Source organism: Amblyomma maculatum, chromosome 1 (genome assembly GCF_055883805.1).
Source record: "Amblyomma maculatum isolate TAMU_Amacu chromosome 1, ASM5588380v1, whole genome shotgun sequence".
Classification (NCBI taxonomy): Eukaryota; Metazoa; Arthropoda; class Arachnida; order Ixodida; family Ixodidae; genus Amblyomma; species Amblyomma maculatum.
The window spans coordinates 316,061,280-316,086,951 of NC_139344.1; the positions used below are offsets into that span (position 1 = coordinate 316,061,280).

Sequence of the window (25,672 nt, forward strand, 5' to 3'; positions counted from 1 at the left end):
TACAGCGACTAGTTGTCGCGAAGTCTACGATGCACGGCCTGTGCGCACTTGCTACGTGCTCCGCCGACTACTACTCACGGCCGCACCACTGTGAACCTTTTGTGACGTGGAAAACGATCACGATGCCGGTGCGGTCCGCCAGCCTCCGCATACTTCTTGCGGTGCATGCAGCATGACTGGAGATGGCGACATGTGGGCCGCGCGGCGCTGCAAACTGCTCGCGGATCGCAATTGGGGAGCCAGCGGTGTCCGGTTCGTGCGCACTCGCTGCGTAAGCCGCCGCCAGCTACGGTGGTTGAGACGTCTGCGGTTTGTGGGCTACGCGCCAGTGAAAGCTTTTCGCGGCGTGAGTCCGACAGAAAATCGCGACGTCAGCGAGGTGGAGATGAAGCGTCGCCGCAAACTGCTCGTGATGTGTACATACAGCGCGGCTGGCGATCGTGGAGTCGATGTGTGGGCAGTGCATTGTTCTCAAGGTTGCGGTCACAGTTTGCGCATTCGTATCATCCATAGGGGCGTGGGAGAGTGTTCGGACCATCTAAAATTTTACACATTGTATACAATGCACTCTGGCCGGGGAATTCCGCGAATTCATATCATCCCAAAATTCGAATCAACTGGATTCTTATCACCGAGATTTTACTGTATATAGCATAAAGTAATTGCTTGCGTCTGGCTCTCTTTCATTTTTTTCAGAAAACACATCTGGTAACATGGACTCCTTAGATCTTCTTTCAACTTCATCTTCGAGCATTGCCGTTTTATCTGGTCGCAAGTAAGTGAATATATTAACAATAATAAGCATGAACTCTGCTTTGATTTTTTGATAGCTTTGCTGCTATGAGACGGTCAGTGCAACTACAGTGAAAGCTCATTAATTTGAACTATGTTACTTTGTCTGGCCAAGATGTCTGTGTACAGAAAAGCCCGTTATATCAACGTGAGTCGGTGCCCCTGCTGTTAAGGGGGGACACGGGTCTTGAACTGGTCAGAAATGGGCGAAAAATTGATTTTGAGAAAAACGCATTTTCGGAATGTTTGTACCTTTGAGCACTAGCCTTCAAAATATCAACACTGAATTCGGTCGGGAAATATGGTAAAATCCGGGAGCCTCGAAATGGCCAAAGGGGTGAAAATTGTTCGAACTTCCCGCGCGCGCCGCAGGTGAAGCAGCCGGCTGGCCGCCGCCATCTTGGACTTGTTTGAAGCTAGTTTCTTTGTGCGCATTTTGCGGCATCTCCAAATGACGTCGCTCAAACAGAACAACTACCATCGCGGGTTTTCCGAAAGCCGTTTCCGGTCCGCTGATTGGCTGGAGCGCGCGCTTGCGAAGGGAGCCCCTCGTCTCGCGCTTCCCATTGGCCAGCGCGACTGACGCCATTTTGTTTTGTTTTGTTTTGTTTCTTTTTTTCTTTTTTTTAACGTTCGCCGTCGCGGCTGCTGCTTCGCTCGTTTATGATGCGCTTCCGCGATCGTATCAGTCGTTCCCGCAGCCGGTGCTGGTCTTTAGACGTAGCTCGGTGGACGTAGCCGTATCAAGAGTGTATTGAAAATGAAAGCGCCTAGCGAGTGCGTGAAGAAGAACGAGTACGGCGGTGCACTGGCAGGGTTGTGCGGCGTGTTCTCGACCTAGCTGCAGCACGTCTGGCGGCATATAATCGTTTGCGAGCAGTTCAGAGGCATCCAAGATAACATCGATAGATTGCACTGTTCAGCTGATACTCATGGTCCCCACCGACGCTACCACTTCGTTGCTTTTTTATCGTGTCAATTCAGACGACAGGCGAGCCTGACATTGCGCCGTTGCCCGCGTTCCTCACCCGCAAATTCCGTGGACGGTTTCGTTTTTTTTTTTTCTTTTGCAGATTACCTAAGTAATTATGTCACTGCGCTCAAGGGGTGTGAAAGTTCGAGCTTTAGCTCCAGCAAGGGACCCCGCGTGCAGCCCTGCATGCGCTGTACAGCAAAGTAGCAAAGTTTCATTCTGGAACATTAGCCAATTTTTTAGGCCATTCTAGTATGCCACAGGGTTTAGGCTTAAACTTTGTGCAAGTTTAATAATTTTGCAAGACCGTTTTTTTCGTAATTTTGAGTATTTGTTTGCCTGGAAAGTACTGCCACAGGCATATGAAGTGGTAAATGATGCTTGTCACGCTGGTTCTAGTGGCGGTATATTTAGACTTTGTGGCAAGCTTTTACCAGTATTTGGAGACTATATAGCTTTTCTCATAAAGAACAAAGCCTCACAACGATTCCAGTTATATTACCATAGCTAGAGTGTAGCAAAAGTTAAAGGTTGTCTCAAAATGCAATTATGTTTTTCTCAGTGCTGTTTCTGGACACTGCACTCAGCCTTACTGTGCTTTTTCTCTACATTGTTGCCGAGTGACAATGACAAATTTCGCATCACTGCAGTTATATTGAAAAGATCAGGGGGTGATCCAACACTTACATCACTCTATCGAGATTTTTGCAAATTGCCATTAAGGGGGGACGCGACATTTGAAAACCGAAAAATCGCGAAACAGTTGATTTTTGGAAGCTGATATATTCCGCTAGTATGTCTTATAAACTACCATTTCTGTAATTATCAATGCCCAACTCGCCGTAGAAATACTCGAAATGAATTATTTAACAAGCGGCGGCAGCCGCGGAGCAGCGAGCAAGCGCCAAACTTCGCGCGCGCGCCATTCCTCTCCCACTGAACTGAGCGCCGCCATCTTTGTCTTGTTTTGTTTGTAAATTCCTGTGCTTTCTTCTGCCACCCTTGGCGGCGGCGGTGCGGTTGAGACGTGGCTTGCTTCCTCTTGGGAGCCTCGTGGCGGCTTTCGAGTTTCCCGCGCTCAAATTGAAGGCTGCAATTGGGCAAAGTGCGCGCTTCGCAAGAACGCGGGGGATCGGGCGACTACTATTGGATGCTGCGGCCGCTGACGCGTCGGTCTCCCCCTGCTACCTCCCTGCGTCGTCTGCTCCGGCTCTTTGCTTGCTGTTGTTGTTGGCTGTCTTTGTACTTCGTGCGTTCTGTTCGCCTTTCGCCATTTTTGCGATCGCCGGATTTACAATCTCTCGTTGTGCCCTCTGAAGGGTTTCGTGCAACGTGTTAAACATTGCGTGGTCGCTCATGATGCCTCGAGATGCGACGTGCGTTCAGTGCAGACGTGGCTAGCTTTTTTTTTTCTTTTTTTTTTCGTTTCGGCGCTTATGCCGCGTAAGATAACCCGGGAAGTCGCTTGCCGCGTTTGGGCCGCTCCTCATTCCTCCGGTGAGATGCCGCCAGAGATAAACCGGGAAGCCGCGAGAAATAAACCGGGAAGCCGCTTGCTGCGTCTGCGCCGCCCATTATGCCTTGGGCGAAATGCCACGGGGGAATCGGGAATGCCGATTGTCGCGGCTTGCAGAGCACAGGATCTACGGATCTCAGCATGTGCAAAGTGGTCCGCGGCACCAAGGCGTTCGCTGTAGCCGATCGGCTAGTCGCACAGATGTTCGTTGTAGCCAAGACGGAGCGCCATAGCCCTAATGTATATTTTGACGGCCGCACTGGACTTGTTCGTGATAAGCGATTGTTCGTCTTAAGTGGGGCCGTTATATGTGGGCTCGACTGTACCTGAATAAATTTTTGAGGGCTAGGGAAGCCCATGTATTCAAAATATTATGTCTGAAATTCGTCATAATTAATTTGATTAATCAAGATAGGTCTAATTGATAACAAAAAATCCAGTGCTATGCTATTTTTCAGCAAGAAAATTTAGAAAAAAGGGCTTTGTCTTCCCCTGAGGAACCTATCTAGGAATCAGCATGACAGATTGCACAATGCCAGTGCCTTTTGCAATTTCTCCAGGCCTGATATAAAGGACCTATTCGAACGAATTTGATATTCTTCTGTAACTTGAGAACTAGCATGCACAATTCTATGAAACTTGGTGGTTTTTCATTTGTTAACCCTTTCACTGTCACGAACGTACCGGTACGCATTCGCGTTTCCTCCCCGCAGTGTCAATAACGTACCCGTACGTATTCTATCTTGCGTTCAAATCTTCGCTCCACACCGTAAAGCTACCGCGCTTGGACTTGCTCTGCCATCTGTTGAGTCTTTCTACAAGCTGATATGCTCGCTCTGCGCCGATAAGACACATATATGGAAGAGTATGGTGCGACCGCGCCCGCCCGTTCTTTGCTCGTGGGAGGGGGCGTGGTCGCTCCGTGACACTACTCTCTTGAGCGAGCGATCCTTCATGGCGCGCGTGCGGTTATGGGTTCAAAGTTTGTTCTGCCATCTGCGGCAGGTTTGGAGGTTTTTATTTTTATTCTTTGTCGCGCTTCCGCTACGGTGTGGTAAGTTCAGGGCCGCACGCGGTTGTCTCTCTCCGACCGACATACGACTCGATTGCTGCATTCGCTCTCTCCACGCGCCCTCGCTTGAGGACAGCTTGCCGTTAGCAGCAGCAGCATACAAGTGTTTTAGCCTCTTTCCATCTTTTTCTCTTTCGACTTCACTACGCGCCGTTTCTCTCCCTTGTGCTGGCCACTGAATGTGCGCCCTCCGCGCGCGCTTACTTTCGGATGGCGGACCGCGCGGGACCTTCGACGGCTGACTGGAGCGATGGCTCTTCGGGTTCTGATTACCAGCCAAGCTCGGATTCGGACTCAGGATCTACCACACTCTGAAGAAGTATTGAGCGTGTTTTTTTAAATTTTATCATATATCATTTATAGTCAGACTGATGATGATGATGTTTATTTAAACACCTGCAGAACACTGAAATGTACAAATTGCATTGACTAATTTATTTGTATACCCATCATAATGCAAAATAAATCTTTATGCTCGTTCCCTGATATGCTCGTTCTCTGAAACCAAGCCGACACTGGGGGTGCGTCCCGGTCAGAAACAGCCGACAGTGAAAGGGTTAATGTCATGAGCCTGTCCTGAAAATTTCACCATAATAACTTGAGAAACAAAAAAGATATTGTTCTCTAAACCTTTGAGAGCTGTTTTCCAGAATCAATTTTTTGCACAGTGTGGCTGCTAGGGAAAGTCATATCCCAAGAACCGCTTATTGGATTTTCATGAGGATTTTTTTGTTACATACCTAAGTAAATTTCTGATCAAAATATTTCATGTGTAACTAGGGGACAACCATTGGACAACATTTTCGGAGCCCACCGAGTGCAGAATTGAGGCGCGATTTGACCGTAAATGGTGAGCTCACCTGCGGTTGGAGTCGAGCGGCGGCGGCGCAGTCTCCGTGGCTCGCCCCGCGCGCTGCCACAGACGCCGTCAAACTTGTGGGGGAACAAAGTGTTGTATGCAGTAAGCTGGGGAGCACTGGAGGCGCGGTGGGACTGTGCGGACATCTGTGCTGCACTCCGCGCATCAGTGGCTTGCATGTCGCCCGAGGGTACGTACGCGCGGTGCTGTCCAGGGAGCGTGTTGGTGTGCTCGTCCTGCGGAGAGATATTCGCGGCCAACAAAGAGCATGGCTTTTGAAACACGTTTTCAATTAGGGCTCCCTACTTGTTTGGAAACCTCACGCGGCATTTTCTTCTGGAGAGTCGAATTCAGTGTGCATGTGCTGCAATGCGCTGCGAAGCAGAACGCATGTTTAGCAGTTCAGCTCGCCTCCGAGCAGGCCAGAGCCATGCCCGTAGGAGTTCGCGGCTTGTACTTTTTTTCCTGTAATATATTTTGACGTCTGTCAAAGCCTGGTAATAAAAGAAAGCCTGTCAAAGCCTGGCAATAAAAAGAAGTCTCAAGCCTAGCAATTACAAAAAGGCAAAGTGGCAAAGGCCGAGCGTAGATCTCATACCAAAAAATAAACCGAAGTATTCACACCATTTCTCGAAGCCTACGTCACCAGCAGCGACTGTTGCCAGATGCAAAAACATTTTCGACCATTCAGCTCACAAAACAAGTTACACTATGCTGTTAACGTCGAAGTCGTTTGCGAAAGTTGTTTAGAAGACTTGACATGAAAAACTGAGCATGTTACACAGTTCAGCACGCAGTTTTCGGGCCAAAAGTTCATCTTAATCTTGTTCCCATATGCCACTTGCGCTGCTCCGAGTGGAGGAGGTATTCTCGAGGAGATCTTGTCGGAGGAAACGCCGAGGGGCGTTTCCTCCGACAAGATCTCCGCTGTATTCTCCGCAAGGAATGGAGGTGGAGCGTCGAGTCGAGGCGCGTTTGTGAATACGGGCGTCAAAATCCAAAGACAGTTTTGGAAATGGGAAGAGCATGACATTTTTGGTGAGAAATATCACAGTGAGGCTTTTGATTGTTCAAGTTATAATATGTGGTCAAACTTCAAATGCCGTTTTCTCAGTTTCATATTTTTGGTCGATCTCTACAGCCTTACGCAGGGTTTTGATAACTATTTAGTTCACACAAATAACTTTGGTACTGTTTTCTTCAGAGAGAAATGAAGTACCCGATGACATTTTTAATTATTTAGTTTAGGCAATGGATAAATGTCAATTTGAGATTAGCTTAATGAGTTCGTGTCAAATAATGCAGCCTTTTACTCTCAACATAATACAGTCGAACCCGGATATATCGAACTCGAAGGGGATCGCGAAATAGTTCGATATATCGATAATTCGATATACAGAAATCGGCTTGTGACGGCACTTACGATGCGAAAAAACGATATCGTATTTGTCGCGTAATCAACCCACTCGCAGAATGAACCCACCCTCCCCTTTTGCACCCGAGAATTTGAACAAAAAAAAAAAAAAAGAAGCGTTAAGGCCAGCATGCAAGCGACTGAGCAATCTCAGCGAAGAGCGGCAGCGACAGAGCGAAATTTTCAAACTTGTTGGAACTGCGTCCCTCTGGCCGCTCGAGCCACCGCGGCAGCTCAAAACAAGGTTTCTGTGTCGCCCCGGCGGCAGAAATCGCGAGCATTTTCGCTTGCATGTCGATGGCGCGTGTCAGTCCGTTTCGGTCGTCCCATCCACAGCTCATTGGCAGCGTGCCAAGATGCTGCGCAGCGATAACGTCGGGGCGCGTTTATCTTTTTATAGCTCCTGCGGTGGCCGGGAGCGAACTTGGCAGAGTGCCCGTGATGGCTTGATTGTGCAAGCCTGGTTAGATTTATCACGCCGCGCTTGAGGCCGGCGTCATGATCGCAGCAGCTGACTGCGTGCTTTCGCTGATTCATACATGCAAGGATAAACGATAAAAAATAAAATAAACATCCGCGCAAAAAAAAAAAACAACAAAAAAAAAAACAAAAAAAACTGCCGCTTAACGTCCGCAGCCGCCATATCTTATGCTACGCCGTGCGTACAGCACAACGATAAGAAAGGATGACTCGCAAAAAAAAAAGAAAAAGCAAAAACGAAGAGAAAAACTGCCGCTTCTTAACATCCGCAGGCGCCATAGCCACGTCCGCCGCCGCGCTGCCGCGCGCAGAGGGTTCCCAACACACGCTGGAGAAAGCGAACGACGTCTGTCTGAAAACGGGCTGAGCTGGCTTGGCGCATGCGTTGCGCGTGCTGAAGGAGAGAGATCGCTCAGCAAAAGAATGGGCACACCCACGCACATGGCTTGCAAACATCATGTGTTGGCGCGTGGGAAATGACAACTGCAGATGCGCGTGCCTTTGGGGAATGGGCGCGGCGCTGCCCAGACCAGCCGTCGCCGAACTGTCCCCTCTCATTCCTTCCGCGCGTGGCTTGAAAACGTCACGCGGCAAACGGCCAAGGGTAATGCGATCGTCTTTGGGGAAGGCACACTTTCCAGTGCGTGGTGCGGAGTTCGATATATCGAACGACCGGTGAAATTGAGTTCGATATATGACGCGGCTTTCCTATACTTTTACATGGGATTTTCAAGGGGATATTTCGCGAGTTCGATAAAACCAAAATTCGATATATCCGGGTTCGATATATGTGGGTTCGACTGTAAAGTGTTTAGTGCTCTTTATGATGATTAGTGTTGTTCAACCCGATTTACGCATCATAGGCAAGAATGTAGCATGGAAAAATATATGAGTGTGTTTTTGTTTTTTGTTTTCGCTGCTCCAAATATAACGATCATCGGTTAAAAAGATCACAACTTCAGGTTGTCTCAATATAGCCACAAGCGGACTACACTGTATACTCGTTTAAAGAAATAGCAAGCATTATTGAATAGACCTTGAAAAAGCTGCCAAAAACTGTTTGCATCACAGTGGCTTTATATGCGTGATGGTTGTCTGCATTTGAGATGAAAGAGATGTGAGAACGAAATTTTTTCCTGGTTTCATCCAGTGCTTTACTTTGTACAGTATGGACCTTTTCACAAAACGAGAGGACCCCCTTTACAAAACAGCTCCATCGCATTCACTGCACAGTCAACACTGTCAAGAATTGTTGTTGAAGCATGCAGTGCAGTGAAACTGTGTGTATTCAGCAACTTTTGAATGTTCGAAAAATTCCAAATATCAGTTTTTCGAATACAAATCTAGTAACAAACATATACAATTCGTATTTGAAATTTCGAATATTCACACACCACTAACCAAAATGCAAGGAAAAGAAAAAGGAAGACACACTCACCGTACGCTGAAGTTCTCGAATTATAAGGTTCCGTGACAGATGCGCGTGCCTTTGGGGAATGGGCGCGGCGCTGCCCAGACCAGCCGTCGCCGAACTGTCCCCTCTCATTCCTTCCGCGCGTGGCTTGAAAACGTCACGCGGCAAACGGCCAAGGGTAATGCGATCGTCTTTGGGGAAGGCACACTTTCCAGTGCGTGGTGCGGAGTTCGATATATCGAACGACCGGTGAAATTGAGTTCGATATATGACGCGGCTTTCCTATACTTTTACATGGGATTTTCAAGGGGATATTTCGCGAGTTCGATAAAACCAAAATTCGATACATCCGGGTTCGATATAACCGGGTTCGACTGTATGTCAGGATGACGTGACTTTTTGAGGAAAACGAAGGATGTCATCGGGTATGGGAAGACTTTGGCTATCAATCAATGTAATTAAAAGCAACGAAATGCAGTGAGAAAGTTCATTAAAGCTGCGTAAGAAATTCACTAATTATGCTCTGAACTTCGTTAGATAACTTTTGATCTAAGACCACCAGCTCAATTATGATTACATTTTTGAAACCAGGACAGAAAACCACATCAGTGTGCAATGTTTCGTGAGATTCTAGCCACAACTAAAAAAGTTAGTTTTAAGACCCTTGTCCCCCCTTAATTCAAACTATGTGCCGCCACATCTGGGTAGCCTTTCGCCCAGCGCGTGGCCAAAGAAATTTCCCTGCGAAAGGGCGGCATAGTTGAGGTTTTGCACATCCAAAACTTGGATGGAAGGAGTAAACGTCAGGTTCTTCTTCTTCTTCAAATCTTCCGCACCTCTCCAAGGGGCTCCTTGATTCGGCAGGCGAAGTGTAGTTCCCACACAAACACACTGTGAGACGTAGGACGACGAACTTGCAGCAACAAAATGAAAATTAACTTTATACGACACAAACACAAGATACAGAAAACTTATTTACACGAGGCAGTGAGACATCCCACTTTACAAAGGAGATTAGGCGAGAGACTAACTGCAAACTGAGCGCATCACTCTTTTTACGACTTCTCAGTCGGGGCCTGCCTGCTACGCTGTCTTCTTCAACGACTAGCCTCAGCACAAGAATGAGAACCGTCGATGGCTGCGTGGCGCGCTCTTAAACAGCCAGCGCAGAGCTGATTTATTTGAAGAAATCAATTATTTTCTTCTGTCGCGTGCAGCAAACACGACCACGCACTACATTACACCACTAGTGCACATACACCTTCCATTTTGTGCAACATCCCATTGGATGTGTGTTGCACCGAGCGATGAAAGTACGAATTTTGTCCACATGCAAAAGAACATCAGAGCTCGAATGACCTCATCTTCAGTGCTCCCTGAAGCTTGAAAGTCTTGTCTCGGTCTTTCAAAATGATCGTAGCGGTCGATGGGGCAATGCTCTAGTTGTCTGCAGAGGCCAATTCGCTTCTTTTCCTTCGTCGATTTTTTTCAGTGAAAGCTGCATTCCTATCTTCTCGGCTCTTCTCGGCACTTCGCTGGCTGCAATCACCGTCAGGCTTCGCACAAACTTGGCAATAAGATAATCAGAGGGGGGGAAAAAAAAAAAAAAGTAGCGTCTTGCACCTGAGAATGGCACGAACGGCTGATCGTCGAACGGCACCCAACACAGGAAAAAACGGCAGGCGGCTAGGCCTGCTCGCTACTGCGTAATGAATCGCAGCTTTGTGGGGGTGCTAGGAGCTGGCACCAGGAGCTGGCACCCGATATGCTGATGATGATAGGTACAGCCGAGCCATGGCGCTTTTTTTTTTGTTCACGCGAGAGTTGTGAACTGCAGGCCGTTAATTTTAGACGAATTCATTTTATTCATGTTCCTAGATTATAGAAGGAAGAATAAAATACCTACGTTATTCTGACATATACGTTATTTTGAAATTCGTAATTCTGAACAAGTTTTACATTGAAAACATAGGAAATCTGCTGGGGATTTTTTAAAAATTCGTTAATTTGAAAAATTCGTTAATGTTGTGTTCGTAGTAACAAGATTTCACTGTATAACGATAACCTGGATGTGATGAAAATAGAGGACACTTTACAGTTTTGTTATAACCAGGTTAAGGGGGGAGGCTACCCTTGAACACCAACTTTTTTATTTCTTGAGGTATTTGAATGAAATTTTCACGGTATGCTCATAGTACACACATTTGAAGAACTGCCGAGTTTCATGGAGCTGGGCTCATTGGTTCTCAAGTTAGAGGAGTATATCAAGATATTTTACATAGGTCCCTAGGGGCGGGCCTGGAGAATTTGCAAAATGTGCTAGCAGTGTGAAATTTGTTATGGTCATTCCTGGATAGTTTCCCCAGGGCAAGACAATTTCCTTTTTCCAAATTTTCTCTCTGAAAAATTTTAGTACAGCAGCAAATTTAGTGTTTAAATTTACACCTGACTTAACGATATTTTAATTGACTGCCCCTAATTACACATGAAATATATTGAAAAAAACGAATTGTCTTGCCCTCAGAATTTTACTTAGGTATATAACAAAAAAAACCTCATGAAAATCCAATAAGCGGTTCTTGAGCTATGACTTTCCCTAGCAGCCACACCGTGCAAAAAATTGATTCTGAGAAAACGGCTCTCAAAGGTTGAGAGAACAATAACTTTTTTGTTTCTCAAGTTATCATGATGAAATATTCAAGACAGGCTCATGACATTAACAAATGAAAAACCACCAAGTTTCATAGAATTGTGCACGCTAGTTCTCAAGTTACAGAAGCATATCAAACTGGTTCGAATAGGCCCTTTACATCAAGCCTGGAGAAATTGTGAAAGGCACTGGCATTGTGCAATTTGTCATGCTGATTCCTAAATAGGTTCCTCAGGGCAAGACAAAGCCCTTTTTCTAAATTTTCTTGCTGAAAAATAGCATAGAATTGGATTTTTTTGTCATCAATTAGACCTATGTTGATTAACCAAATTAATTATGACAAATTCCAGACATAATATTTTGAAGACATGGGCTTGCCTTGCCCTCAAAAATTTATTCAGGTACAGTCGAGCCCACTTATAACGGCCCCACTTAAGACGAACACTCGCAATTATCACGAACAAGTCCGGTGCGACCGTCAAAATATACATTAGGGCTATGGCGCTCCGTCGATCTCGGCTGCAGCGAACATCTGTGCGACTAGCCGATCGGCTACAGCGAACGCCTTGGTGCCGCGGACCACTTTCCACATGCTGAGATCCGTCGATCCTGTGCTCTGCAAGCCGCGACAATCGGCATTCCCGATTCCCCCGCGGCATTTCGCCCTATCATGATGGGCGGCGCAGACGCAGCAAGCGGTTTCCCGGTTTATCTATCGCGGCATCTCGCCAGAGGAACGAGGAGCGGCCCAAACGCGACAAGCGACTTCCCGGGTCATCTTCCGCGGAATAAGCGCCGTAACGAAAAAAAAAAAAAAGGCTAGCCAAGTCTGCACTGAATGCGTGTCGCACCTCGAGGCATCGTGAGCGACCACGCAACGTTTAACACGTTGCACGAAACGGTTCAGAGGGCACGACGAGAGATCGTAAATCCGGCGATCGCAAAAATGGCGAAGCCAACAACGATAGCAAGCAAAGAGCCGTAGCAGACGACGCGGGGAGGCGGAGACCGACGCGTCAGCGGCCGCAGCAGCCAATAGTAGTCGCCCGATCCCCCGCGTTCTCGCGGAGCGCGCGCTTTGCCCAATCGCAGCCTTGAATTCGAGCGCGGGAAACTTGAAAGCCGCCACGAGGCTCTCAATCGGTAGCAAGCCACGCCTCGACCGCGCCGCCGTCGCCGAGGGTGGCAGAAGAAAGCGCAAGAATTCACAAACAAAACAAGACCAAGATGGCGGCGCTCAGTTCGGCAGGAGAGGAATGGTGCGCGCGCGAAGTTTGGGAATTTTCGGCGCTTGCTCGCTGCTCCGCGGCTACCGCCGCTTGTTAAATAATTAATTTCAAGTATTTCTACGGCGAGTTGGACATTGATAATTACAGAAATGATAGTTTATAAGACATACTACCTGAATATATAAACTTCCAAAAATCGACTTTTTCGCGATTTTTCGGTTTTCAAAGGTCGCGTCCCCCCTTAAGCTGTATTTTTGTTCCCGCAGATGTATTGAAGAAAAAGTGCATTAGCTTGAATGTGTAACTTAGACACCTAATCAGCACTGGTTCACTGAATGGTCCACTGAAATGGGTCACCAAGAAGGGTAAACAATGCCATAACACTGATAGATATTGAACCACTCATCATTCTCCCGCACAAATTTTCGATCTAGCTTCTGCAACACCAGAGATATCGGCGATTAAAAATGACCCTTCCAATTTCCCCTCTCAACTCGTATGCCGAAGGGAGCCATAAAAAAATAAAGAATACAAGCAAGTTCAAAGCTCCGCCCAGAAATACGTCACTTCGACGAACTTCCGGTTGCCGCGCGGTTGCTCTCTGGCGTACTCGCGTCAAACCGTCCTCGCTCGCTCACGCCTGAGGAGTTCTCCGGTTCACGCAGCGACGGTTAGTGTAACCACGATCCCGTGGTTAGCCCATGTCACACAGCGGACCAAATCATAGTTACACCACTAACCGCGGTTATCGCAAACCGTGACCTCGGTTTGCGTCGTTAACCGAGGTTATGGCGGCGTCTGTACGGAGGCTACTCGTCGGCGCCCGAGTGTGCGAAACGTACAAGCGGGTCTACTTCACTAAGTTAAATCATTTGCCCACTGTATCACATTTATAACGATCGATGTATAGAATATGGTGCTGCCCGACCTTCGATTACGGCCAACTGCATACTGAAGCCTTGTCTTGCCTGCAGTATCGTTTGAACGGCTTGTTGCTGAGCAGAACGTTAAAAAATGCGCGGCCTTAGCTATGAAAGTACACGAGTTTGCAACGCTTGCAGCACGGGATGTCGCGAGCAGGCTCAGGCACGTTACACAATTACCGCGGGGGTGGGGCGTGTGAGCGCGGTGAACGACGGCGCCGTGCTTGACCGTCCCTAGTCGTCGCTAGGCCTATATTGTTTTGCTTCAAAGCCGCGGCGGTCGGCGCTTTGGAGCTGATCAACACTGTCGTAAATCGTTTACTTATGAAACTGCCTTATGAAAATGCCATAGTAAAATAATTATAGGATTAACTCTGGCGACGCAATAATCGCAGAGCTAGTACGAGCAGATCGGATGAGCCGAAGTGCACCAGCGGCAGCTGGCTTGAGCAGAAACTTGCTTGTATCACGGCTATCGCTCTTACCAGCAATTTGCTGCTGGTGAGCGATCCTCACGAGGGCTTCATACTTGATATTCGGCTCAGTATTCCAGAGGCCAACAAATTTTAGCACGCTTTATTTCGGACATCGGTGCTAACGATCCGCCGTGTCGTTCGCGTACGGTATGCGGGAGGAGGGGCCACAGCGGTGGTGTTTACGGCGGTCGAGGAGGTGCTGCCATCGTGCTGTGCTTGACCGTGCTGTTGACGCCTCGTCGGACGACATTCTGGTACTCCTGGAACCACGTTATATAAATAAGATATTTGTAAATGCAGCTTCGTTCCGCCGATCACTGCGTCGCTTCGCACAGGGTTCGAGCAGCGCACGAGCAGACGACTTTCGCAGCTACCGGAAGCGTGTCCGTGAGGTCATGGCTGCAGTGGCCGCAGCGAATGGCAGCTTCTAGCAAGCCTTGCCAGTCAACTCACCCGTGACGTCACGGTTTAAGCAAATAGTTCCATGCGACACCCCAAGCGATGACCTCTCTGCCCGCGAATTTCAAAAAACGCTGTTTTAAAAAATTAATAATAAATCGCTGGCTTTGTTCCAAGGAGTTATACTTTGCGTTAATGCTCAAAAGGATTTGTTCTACACACTGAACACTTTCATCAGTGGCTTCTTAGTGGCCGTTTCAGTGGGCCATGGAGTACTAAAGTTTATGATATGACCAGTGACCTTCAATGCGTGTACTTTACATACTGGGTAGTTATGCCACACAGACATGCAGGTGTGCGTTGCGTGTGTGCATGCACCCTAGTAAAACGCAAAAAGCAGTACAATCGAACCTCAATATAACAAAGTCCTACTTGCTGCCAAAAATTTTGTTACGTTGAGGTTCCCATGTTTTAGCTGTCCAAATAAAGTAACAGGTTTGTGGAACGCAGCTAGTAGATGGAAACTTGTAACTTATGAATTCAGGAAATAGCAAGAAACTCTAGCAGTAATAGCTTTAACAAGGGAACTGGATCTTCTTTTGTATATCAGGAGCATAATGACTGATAGCAAATGGACGCGAACACATCATTTTTCTCTTCGTGCGCAAAGCAAAGAGCGAGTGCAGTGTCTTAGTACTTAAAGCTGCTGCCAAACGTCATCACTGGTATCACCAACACCACCACCGTTTGCAAACTAGATCAGCTGATCTAGGGACATTAACGGGGACGCTGCCGAATGTTCGCATCGCCCATGCGGGCCCAGCTATTTGGGGTGCCACGATTTTTTGCTCTGGCCTCACGTACACATGCTGGATTACTCACCTTTGTGGCTTAGAACTTTAAAAAAATTAAAAAAATAAGATAAAAGACAATCCTCCATTTTGCGCCTTCGCAGTCACAGAGCATTTGCTGGCAACGGCCAAGATGCTGCGCAGCAGCGCGAACATGATGGTGTGTCTCTTGACATTAATTAGCTCTAGGGGTTGGATAGGGGGGGGGGGGGGGGGGGGGCCACCTTGGCACACTGCCAGCCGCCTTGACAGGAGAGCCGACGGTGGCTTGCTGGGCTCGCGCAAGCCTGGTTTTCAGTACGTTCTCAGTGATTGGGGTGGTAGCAGCAGCTCACTGTGCGCTTTCTTTGCTGATTGATGGGTGGAAGGATGGACGACTTTCGCAAAACAAAAACAAGAGATGTCAACCTTTTTATGTGTACTGAGCCATCCCCTTAAACTGATAGATTAAAAAAAAAAAGTGGGTTTTTTATGCAAGTAAATACAGTATTTCCACTTAGCTCTTTGCTTTTCCGACTGGCCGGTGACGTCATGGCGTGACACGTCCTGAAACTTCCGCACTGCAAATTTTGTATGGACATCCCCATCATCATATTGTTGTGCTCGCAAATTTCAGACTGGCGACAAAATTGGCAGGTAAAAGGGCAAATGCAAAATGCGGTCTGTCTCTGCCAAAGTTCTCATAAGATTGTTAAGGGGGGACACGGGTCTTTCGGACCAAAAAATCGCGAAAAAATCACTTTTTAGAAAATGTGACTTGCGAAATCAGTAGCTCTTTATCTACCTATCTGCTAAGTTTTTCATCTCTAGGGTCGGTATTTTAGTCACAATGCCAATTTATATAATCGATGTCGCCCAAATTTGGGCCGAAAAACGACCCCCGAAACAACCATTTTCCGCGAGGCGTAGCTCCCATTTTGTGCGCGGCACCGTAGCCATCTTGGTCTCATTCGAAAGAGCCGCCTTTCATCTTCTAATTGCTGCCTCTGCTGTTTACATTCGCCCATTGGTCGCATAAAAAATAGCAAAAAAGAAAACGTGGCATTTGCAATCCCATTGGCTTTCGGGGTGCACGTGACGATGAGGCGTCACCGCATTGGTGGAGCTGGCTGACGGCGTCTGCTCAGCGCGCCCGAGCCGCGGGGAGACGGCGGAGACGTGACGCCGGCCGCGCTTGGTTCCGAACCGCGAGGTGCGTTCACGGCAAGAATTCGTGAAAAAAGTTGAAAAAATAGTTGATTAATCATCTGAAGTGATGCCCTGCCCCGGCTGTGCGCGCTCAGGCCGACGAAAGTCGTGCGCAAGCCTGTGTACGATCGTGTGTACGAGCCTGAAGTAGGCCTAGCGCGTTCCCCAGCATGGGAGACTGCTACTGCCAGCGGTCGCACCCGCCGCGACGGTGATATCGCGGGCCGCAGATGAGCAGAAAGATAAGCTCAAAACAGAAAAAAAAACTTGAACTCGCGCCAACTTCAGCAACGAAGCGGTAGACGGATTGTTTTCGTGATGATGACGGCAGCGCGGCGGACAGTCCGCTTCGCGAGGCGGAGTTCACGATCGTCAGGTAACAGTTTGCCAAGATTGGCGAAGCGTAAAACATACGGCGGCGATATTGGCATTTAAAAATGTGGACAGGGATAAGAAATCGCCGTCAAACTTATTCTCCAATGCGTAAACTTCGGAACACGTCGTCTTCGTAGAGCTCGCCGCGCGTTTTCGCCGATCGGACCTCGTTCATAGTCCTTAGTGAATGCACTTGCTTCCAGTGCAATGCAGAGCACTGGGAAGCAGCAAACAGCTCTAAATTACATTTCTTTTCCGCAATAAACGTTCTTCACCGCGGTCTTGATGCGAGGACGTAGCAAAACGACGTACGTAAAAAAAAAAGAAATTAAAAAATAACTGCATGTGACTCGCGCAGTCGAAAAAGTGACGACTGAATGTGCTGCAACTGCAAATTGAAATGAAAGAGGTGACACTTGGATGTTGGAAAGCCAAGAGACTACATTCCTGGAGGTTTCTAGCCATTTTAGAATGTAAATGTGTGCTGCATTGCACCAGTGAATGTCTGTTAAATAATCCCCTGTTTCTTTTTTGCTCTTTTCTCAAAACATGCATTGTCGACCACTTGCAGTTCTGCGGCCTTAATATCTCTGCACCTATTGCAGATAGAGTAATAATTTCTTTTTCAGCATGAAGCCAAATATGTGGAGCACACAATGTTGCAAGTAGATTTTTTAATTTCTTGTTCAGAATTTTTAAAATGGCTTTGTTTTGTGATCATTATATGCTATATTTTGAACTTTGTTATGCAATAAAACAAGAAATAATTGCTCAATCAAAAAACTGCTTGCAACATTGTGTTCCTGATTCTTTCTAGTGTCCAGCAATGTGTTCATCTGAAGTTTTTCTTCAGTGGTCATTTTGTAATTGTTCTTGTAAGAATTAGACTAATTGATGCAATTATCTCATGAAATAATTGGATCACAAAAGAAATAATTGCAGTTTTGGAATCTGCACAAAAAACTACACAAACCCACCAAGTTGCACCAATTTTGATTGGTAAATAAGGAAAATAGTTTTAAGACCAGTGTCCCCCCTTAAGGTGTCTGGTGGCACATGCATGAGTTTCTCGAAGACTTCATTAAATCAGACGTGCGGCATAACATTGCTTCTTATTGTGGAAAAAAATGTATGGTTTTCATTAGGGCAGAAAATGGCAAATAAGAAAAAGATCATTACATTTAAATTGAGGTTCGTATATTGAGGTTCAACTGTAAGTTATTTTAAACCTGCAGCTACTCTTTTTTGTGTGTGGGTATTTAGGATTGATTGCCAAGCCGTCCCTTCTTATTACTTTCATTTGCGGTGTTTGTCAAACAGTCTCAAAACACTGGCACTATTTGCAGCATGTCGCTGTGCGAGATGATGCGACGGGCCACATCAGCTGCGTTAAGCCTGTCAGGGCTGGAGTCTCAGGATGCCGAGCGGGACTCGGAGTTCCCCATCCCAACTCTTACCTGGCCACCCGAGCCATCAGACTCCTCAGCTTCCTCCTCCTCGCCAGGCAACTGTCGCAACAGTAAGGGCATGGGTGAGTAATCTTGTCATTTGCCAGGCTTCAAAGCTATATTGGCTCTCATTGTGGTGGCGAGAGCCACTGAGCATCTGCCATAGATGTCGAGATATGCTAGTTTGGGATCTGCCGAGTAGAAAAACAGCAAAAACAAAATGCTGTTTATGGAAAAATACATCAAAATTTATTCACATACTCTCATTATCAGCTGCTCAAAAATTCTTGGGATGTAGTCATTCTGACTTAAGTAATTGAAATGGCCCTTTTTCAGTGTGCATTGCAAGTTTTCTGCTGATTTGCACTTCTCTATAGACGCACTTTTCCTCTAATCATCCTTTTCTTGCATCCGTTGACTGGGGCTAGGTGATAGACTGAGCTCTTGCAGTATACGAGCAGCAGTTGTTTCGCTTCCTGCATTGAATTTCATCATGGCTTCAGCTGCAGCAGCCTGAACTAAAGAGAGAAGCATGTCGTTCTTTTTGGGCAAGTGCCCATATCGAATGCAAGCACTGGTTGTTGTTTTATGTCCTGTCCCAAAGCCTTTCATAGATAGGTAGTAAAGGTTTACAAACATAGAGAGGAAGATTGTACCTGTGATGTGGCTGAGCTTCGCCTGTGGCCTTTGCCGCATTCTGCCGGCACCAAGAATGAGGTCCTGTTGGACATAGGCTGTGGCTGTAGGTAGAGTCGTTGGACGTCTCATAATGGTAGTTGGCCATCACAGCTTTGTGTGTCGCCTCTACATCTATGAATAAAAGGAGCTCATTTTACTGTTTAAATCTCCCACCAAGTTATTTTCCAAGAACTCTTCTGTTTAGTGACTGTGGGGCTTTAAGGGGGGACACGGGTCTTTCGGACCAAAACGCGAAAAAATCACTTTTTAGAAAATGTGATTTGCGAAATCAGTAGCTCTTTACCTACCTATCTGCTAAGTTTTTCATCTCTAGGGTCGGTATTTTAGTCACAATGCCAATTTATATAATCGATGTCGCCCAAATTTGGGTCGAAAACGACCCCCGAAACAACCATTTTCCGCGAGGCGTAGCTCCCATTTTGTGCGCGGCACCGTAGCCATCTTGGTCTCATTTGAAAGAGCTGCCTTTCGTCTTCAAATTGCCGCCTCTGCTGTTTACATTCGCCCACTGGTTGAATAAAAAATAGCAAAAAAGAAAACGTGGTATTTGCAATCTCATTGGCTTTCGGGGTGCACATGACGATAAGGTGTCACCGCATTGGTGGAGCTGGCTGACTGCGTCTGCTCGGAGCGCCCGAGCCGCGGGGAGACGGCGGAGACGTGACGCCGGCCGCGCTTGGTTCCGAACCGCGAGGTGCGTTCACGGCAAGCATTCGGGAAAAAAGTTGAAAAAATAGTTGTCTAATCATCTGAAGTGATGCCCTGCCCCGGCTGTGCGCGCTCAGGCCGACGAAAGTCGTGCGCGAGCCTGTGTACGATCGTGTGTACGAGCCTGAAGTAGGGCTAGTGCGTTCCCCAGCACGGGAGACTGCTACTGCCAGCGGTCGCACCCGCCGCGACGGTGATATCGCGAGCCGCAGATGAGCAGAAAGATAAGCTCAAAACAGAAAAAAAAACTTGAACTCGCGCCAACTCCAGCAACGAAGCGGTAGACGGATTGTTTTCACGACGATGACGGCAGCGCGGCGGACAGTCCGCTTGGCGAGGCGGAGTTCACGATCGTCAGATAAGTTTGCCGAGATTGGCGAAGCGTAAAACATACGGCGGCGATAGTGTCATTTAAAAAAGTGAGCGGGGATAAGAGATCGCCGTCATACTTATTCTTCAATGTGTAAACTGCGGGACACGTCGTCTTCGTAGAGTTCGCCGCGCGTTTGCACCGATCGGACCTCGTTCATAGTCCTTAGTGAATGCACTTGCTTCCAGTGCAATGCAGAACGCTGGGAAGCAGCAAACAGCTCTAAATTACATTTCTTTTCCGCAATAAACGTTCCTCACCGCAGTCTTGATGCGAGGATGTAGCAAAACGACATACGTGAAAAAAAAAAAAAAAAAAGCTCGCTGCCTGCATGGGACTCGTGCAGTCGAAAAAGTGACAACTGAATGTGCAGCAACTGCAAATCAAAATGAAAGAGGCGGCACTTGGACGTTGGAAAGCAAAGAGACTACGTTCCTGGAGGTTTCTAGCCATTTTAAAATGTAAATGTGTGCTGCATTGCACCAGTGAATGTCTGGTAAATAATCCCGTTTCTTTTTTGCTCTTTTCTCAAAACATACGTTGTCGACCACTTGCAGATATGCGGCTTTAATATCTCGGCACCTATTGCAGATAGAGTAATAATTTCTTTTTCAGCATGAAGCCAAATATGTGGAGCACACAATGTTGCAAGTAGATTTTTTTAATTTCTTGTTCAGAATTTTTAAAATGGCTTTTTTTTGTGACCATTATATGCTATATTTTGAACTTTGAACTTTGTTATGCAATAAAACAGGAAATAATTGCTCAATCAAAAAACTGCTTGCTACATTGTGTTCCTCATTCTTTCTAGTGTCCAACAATGTGTTCACCTGAAGTTTTTCTTCAGTGGTCATTTTGTAATTGTTCTTGTAAGAATTAGACTAATTGGTGTAATTATCTCATGAAATAATTAGATCACAAAAGAAATAATTGCAGTTTTGGAATCTGCACAAGAAAGTACACAAACCCACCAAGTTGCATCAATTTTGATCGGTAAATAAGAAAAATAGTTTTAAGACCAGTGTCCCCCCTTAAGGGGGACACTGGTCTTAAGGCACGAGCGAGCAAAATCCGCTACCGCCGACATGCTCCTTCGTTCACACTTCTGCGCCAACATATCGCCGCCATTGCCGCTTCGACTGCGACCTGACCGCTTGACTGCAGCTACGTACGCCACGAAAAGCATACATATGCTAAGTATCGAAGGAAAAACGCATTATCATTCAATTGTTCACTAAATCATGGCACATCTGACCAACATATACTGCGTCAACAAGGCCTTCAAAGTACCGAAGGAAAAACGCATTATCATTCAATTGTTCACTAAATCATGGCACATCTGACCAACATATACTGCGTCAACAAGACCTTCAACGTGCTATTTGCAGGCGTCGTAAACAAAAGGGGCATACTTGCCGCTCATACCAAGGAGAGCGTCGATATATTGCGCTCATCGCCCGGCGAAAAAAAAGGGCCTCGGGTAAAAAGTAAAAACTAAAAATAACGAAGCACCAGAAATACATTACAAAAGGTTAAAAAAAAAATCGATTTGTAAAAAAAAAAATCCGCCAGTAGCGGGAAGACTCGAACTCGCTACTGCTTGCTCCGTAACGTTCGGCGCTAACCGCTCGGCTACGCCGCGCCACAGGAACCTTGGAAATATTTGTAGTTTTTATGTCATGGCCCCATTTACAATAAAGTGTTTCTGCTGCCGGTCTAAAAATTCTTGATTATCGGCGCACGCTGCCTGCTCTCACGTCTTGCAACTAATGTTCTGGATGCCTATGCGCACTATATTGTGCACTGGATTCATTTTAACGTGTGCAATTTCACAGCGCTGGCAAATGTAGTGGCGCCGGCCCTTCGGTCATGTTCTGCTACCGTGGACGTAATTTTCGCTGAACACGGAGCTGTAGCACAAACCTTGAAGGAAAAAAGTGCGACGAAGCTTCAAAACTGACAAGCGCATCATCGAGGACACTATTTTGCTGGTAACTAAATCTTATTTGTATGTAAACATGTTGGGAAGCGTTGCGGTGACTGAGGGCTCGGTTTGTTTATACACAGTGCAAGAAGGAGCGCAAAAGCTTGACAAACATGTATTGTGCATTACAAGCGGTTTTTTTTTTCTTCCTTTATGGGCCCATCGCTCGGTAAAATACTCTCTTCATCGTTTTATTTATTTCGGCTGAGGCCGTCATTGCGAGTACGCTGTTGCCATGTTGGCCCTTGAGGGATGCGACGCCGCGGGCCGCGCCGGCTTGCTAGTTATCACGGAGTCTCCGCTTACGTCATAGTGTGCGTCACTCAGCTTCAACTACGTAGTCGGAGGGCACTTTTTGAATTCGACCAACGGGAACAAGAAAAAATCTCAACTTCTTATCGCAATATCTCAGCAATTATTCGATTTTTTGCTGCCGGATATGCGGCGACAGTGTCACCAAATGTAGTTTATTAGATTTTCATACCATCTTTGGCTGTTTTTAGTGTCCCTTTAAGGGGGGACGCGACCTCTGAAAACTGAAAAATCGCGAAACAGTAGATTTTTGGAAGATTATATATTCCGCTAGTATGTCTTATAAACTACCATTTCTGTAATTATCAATGCCCAACTCGCGATAGAAATACTCGAAATTAATTATTTAACAAGCCGCGGAGCAGCGAGCAAGCGCCGAAAATTCCCGAACTTCGCGCTCGCGCCATTCCTCTCCCGCTGAACTGAGACTTGAGGTTGATTAGGAGGGGGGTGAGTGAAGAAATTGGGGGCACAGCCCTATAACTGTCTCCTAGTGCAGATTAGGGACCACCGCAACGGGGCTGTGCAGGGGAGGGGTAGGTGAAGAGAAGTTATAAATAGTGAGGGGGAGCGATGGCAAAGGGTGGCAGGGGGAAGAAATGGTGCGGCAATGCCAGAGGGGCTCGCACCTGCGGTGTTAGAGGCGGGGGCGAAGTTGGGTGTCCTCCGGAAAGACAAGGAGGAGGCTGAGGGCAGCAGTTTGGCTGACGGGTGCAGCAGTTCACTGAGGGTTTAGGAGGGAAGTCCCAGATGACGGTAGCCCAGTTGAAGGGCAGCTCGCTGTTGTTGCAGGGAGGGGCAGACACAGAGCAAGTGCTCGAAGGTTTCTTTGGGGGCACTGCACAGAACACACACTGCATTGGGAACATGGTGGAGGCGCGACATTCGTTCTGCAGTCCGCACACAACCGATGCGCAGACGCAGGAGGCATACAAAGTCCCCACGGTCGATGGCTCTCGCGTCGAGTAGTCCGATGCGCTGGTTGGTGGCCACACGCTTGTCAGGGTGTTGGCGGCGAACGTAGCGAGCGATGATGAGTCTCGCTGCATCGTAGTGCGAGGCTGTTGACGAGAGGGGCACGGGGATGTGGTGCGCTTGGAGCTGCGCGGAGCTCAAGTCGTCTTCCAATGGACGCCCTCACGTGCTGGCGTCCATGAAAACGAGACCGCCGCTGAACTGAGAGCTGCCATCTTGGTCTTGTTTTGTTTGTGAATTCTTGCGCTTTCTTCTGCCACCTTCGGCGGCGGCTACGGCGGCGCGGTCGAGGCGGGGGCTTGCTTCCGATTAGGAGCCTCGTGGCGGCTTTCAAGTTTCCTGCGCTCGAATTCAAGGCTGCGGTTGAGCAAAGCGCACGCTTCGCGAGAACGCGGGGAATCGGGCGACTACTATTGGCTGCTGCGGCCGCTGACGCCTCAGTCTCCGCCGGCTACCTCCCCGCGTCGTCTGCTCCGGCTCTTTGCAGTTGTAGGCTGTCTTTGTACTTCATGCATTGTGTTCGCTTTCGCCATTTTTTGCGATCGCCAGATTTACGATCTCTTGTCGTGCCCTCTGAACGGTTTCGTGCAACGTGTTAAATGTTGCGTGGTCGCTCATGATGCCTCGAGATTCGACATGCGTTCAGTGCAGTCATAACTAGCTTTATTTTTTCTCGTTTCGGAGCTTATGCCGCGGAAGATAACCCGGGAAGTCGCTTGCCGCGTTTGGGCCGCTCCTCGTGTGTCCGGCGAGATGCCGCGAGAGATAAACCGGGAAGCCGCTTGCTGCGTCTGCACCGCCCATCATGCCTTGGGCGAAATGCCGCGGGGGAATCGGGAATGTCAATTGTCGCGACTTGCAGAGCACAGGATTGACGGATCTCAGCATGTGGAAAGTGGCCCGCGGCACCAAGGCATTCGCTGTAGCCGATCAGCTAGTCGCACAGACGTTCGTTGTAGCCGAGACGGAGCGCCATAGCCCTAATGTATATTTTGGACGGTCGCACCGGACTGGTGATAAGCGAGTGTTCGTCTTAAGTGGGCTCGACTGTACCTGAATAAATTTTTGAGGGCAAGGCAAGCCCATGTATTCAAAATATTATGTCTGGAATTTGTCATTAATAATTTGATTAATCAACATAGGTCTAGTTGATAACAAAAAATCCAGTTGTATGCTATTTTTCAGCAAGAAAATTTAGAAAAAGGGCTTTGTCTTGCCCTGAGGAACCTATCTAGGAATCAGCATGACAAATTGCATAATGCCAGTGCCTTTCGCAATTTCTCCAGGCCTGATATAAAAGACCTATTAGAACCAATTTGATATGCTTCTGTAACTTGAGAACTAGCATGCATAATTCTATGCACTTCTACTTGGTGGTTTTTCATTTGGTAATGTCATGAGCCTGCCCTGAAAATTTCATCATGATACCTTGAGAAACAAAAAAGTTGTTGTTTTCTCAACCTTTGAGAGCCGTTTTCTCAGAATCAATTTTTTGCGCGGTGTGGCTGCTAGGGAAAGTCATATCTCAAGAACCGCTTATTGGATTTTCATGAGGTTTTTTTTGTTACATACCTAAGTAAACTTCTGAGGGCAAGACAATTCGTTTTTTTTTTTTTTTTTCGAAATATTTTATGTGTAATTAGGGGCATTGAATTAAAATATCGTTAAGTCAGGTGTAAATTTTAACACTAAATTTGGGGCTGTACTAAAATATTTCAGAGAGGAAATTTAGAAAAAGGGTATTGTCTTGCCCTGGACAAACTATCCAGGAATGACTATAACAAATTTCACACTGCTAGCACATTTTGCAAATTCTCCAGGCCTGGCCCTAGGGACCTATGTAAACTATCTTGATATACTCCTCTAACTTGAGAACCAATGAGCCCAGCTCCATGAAACTTGGCAGTTCTTCAAATGTGTGTACTATGAGCATACCGTGAAAATTTCATTCAAATACCTCAAGAAATAAAAAAGTTGGTGTTCAAGGGTAGCGTCCCCCCTTAAGGAGGATGGACTTCCGTCTTGCCGCCACTCCGCGGGTGCAGCATCCTCGCTAGCGACCCGCAGAGGGGAACAAAGGGAAAAGGACGGGGAAGACACAGCGTTGATACTCCAATGCTATTTATTGCACTTGCAAATAATACAGAGCATGCTAGCTAGCTATACATCAACAAGGTTTTCCTTGGAAGGATAAGGCTACATAAGGAGGACTTTTGACTCACCGGCTGGGGAATAGGAGTGCTACTTCGGCGGCGGACATTTGCACGTGCCGTGAATATGGCGGCCGGGATCTCCCGTGCGTGCCACATTCTTCGGACAAACCCATACCACGGCGTCTGCCGTGGGAGGTGGTGAGATCGTGCGATATTTACCGGTCGCTTCGCCATTGGTCGGGCACGATGGTCCTCCCGTGTGTGCTGCATACTCCGTGCCCGCTATCCCCCGGCGTTTGCCGGGAGAGGGTGGCGGGAGACAACCGCTCTCGTTGCCGGCTGGATCCAGAAGCTCTTTATCGTCTTGGCGCACCCATCGCTGGTCTCCTCTTCCAGCCGGCACTGCAACGAA

General features: G+C 47.3%; 1 protein-coding gene across 7 annotated transcripts in view; it reads left to right on the forward strand.

Annotated features, from left to right (window-relative positions):
- Positions 1-25,672, forward strand: part of hyd (E3 ubiquitin-protein ligase hyd) — a 264,107-nt gene that overhangs the window by 91,586 nt on the left and 146,849 nt on the right. For all 7 annotated transcript variants that reach the window (XM_084607224.1, XM_084607031.1, XM_084607166.1 and 4 more), the window contains exons 18-19: positions 697-775; positions 17,958-18,142. In XM_084607224.1, the coding sequence (XP_084463350.1) occupies positions 697-775; positions 17,958-18,142 (264 nt within the window). The remainder of the gene's footprint in view (positions 1-696; positions 776-17,957; positions 18,143-25,672) is intronic.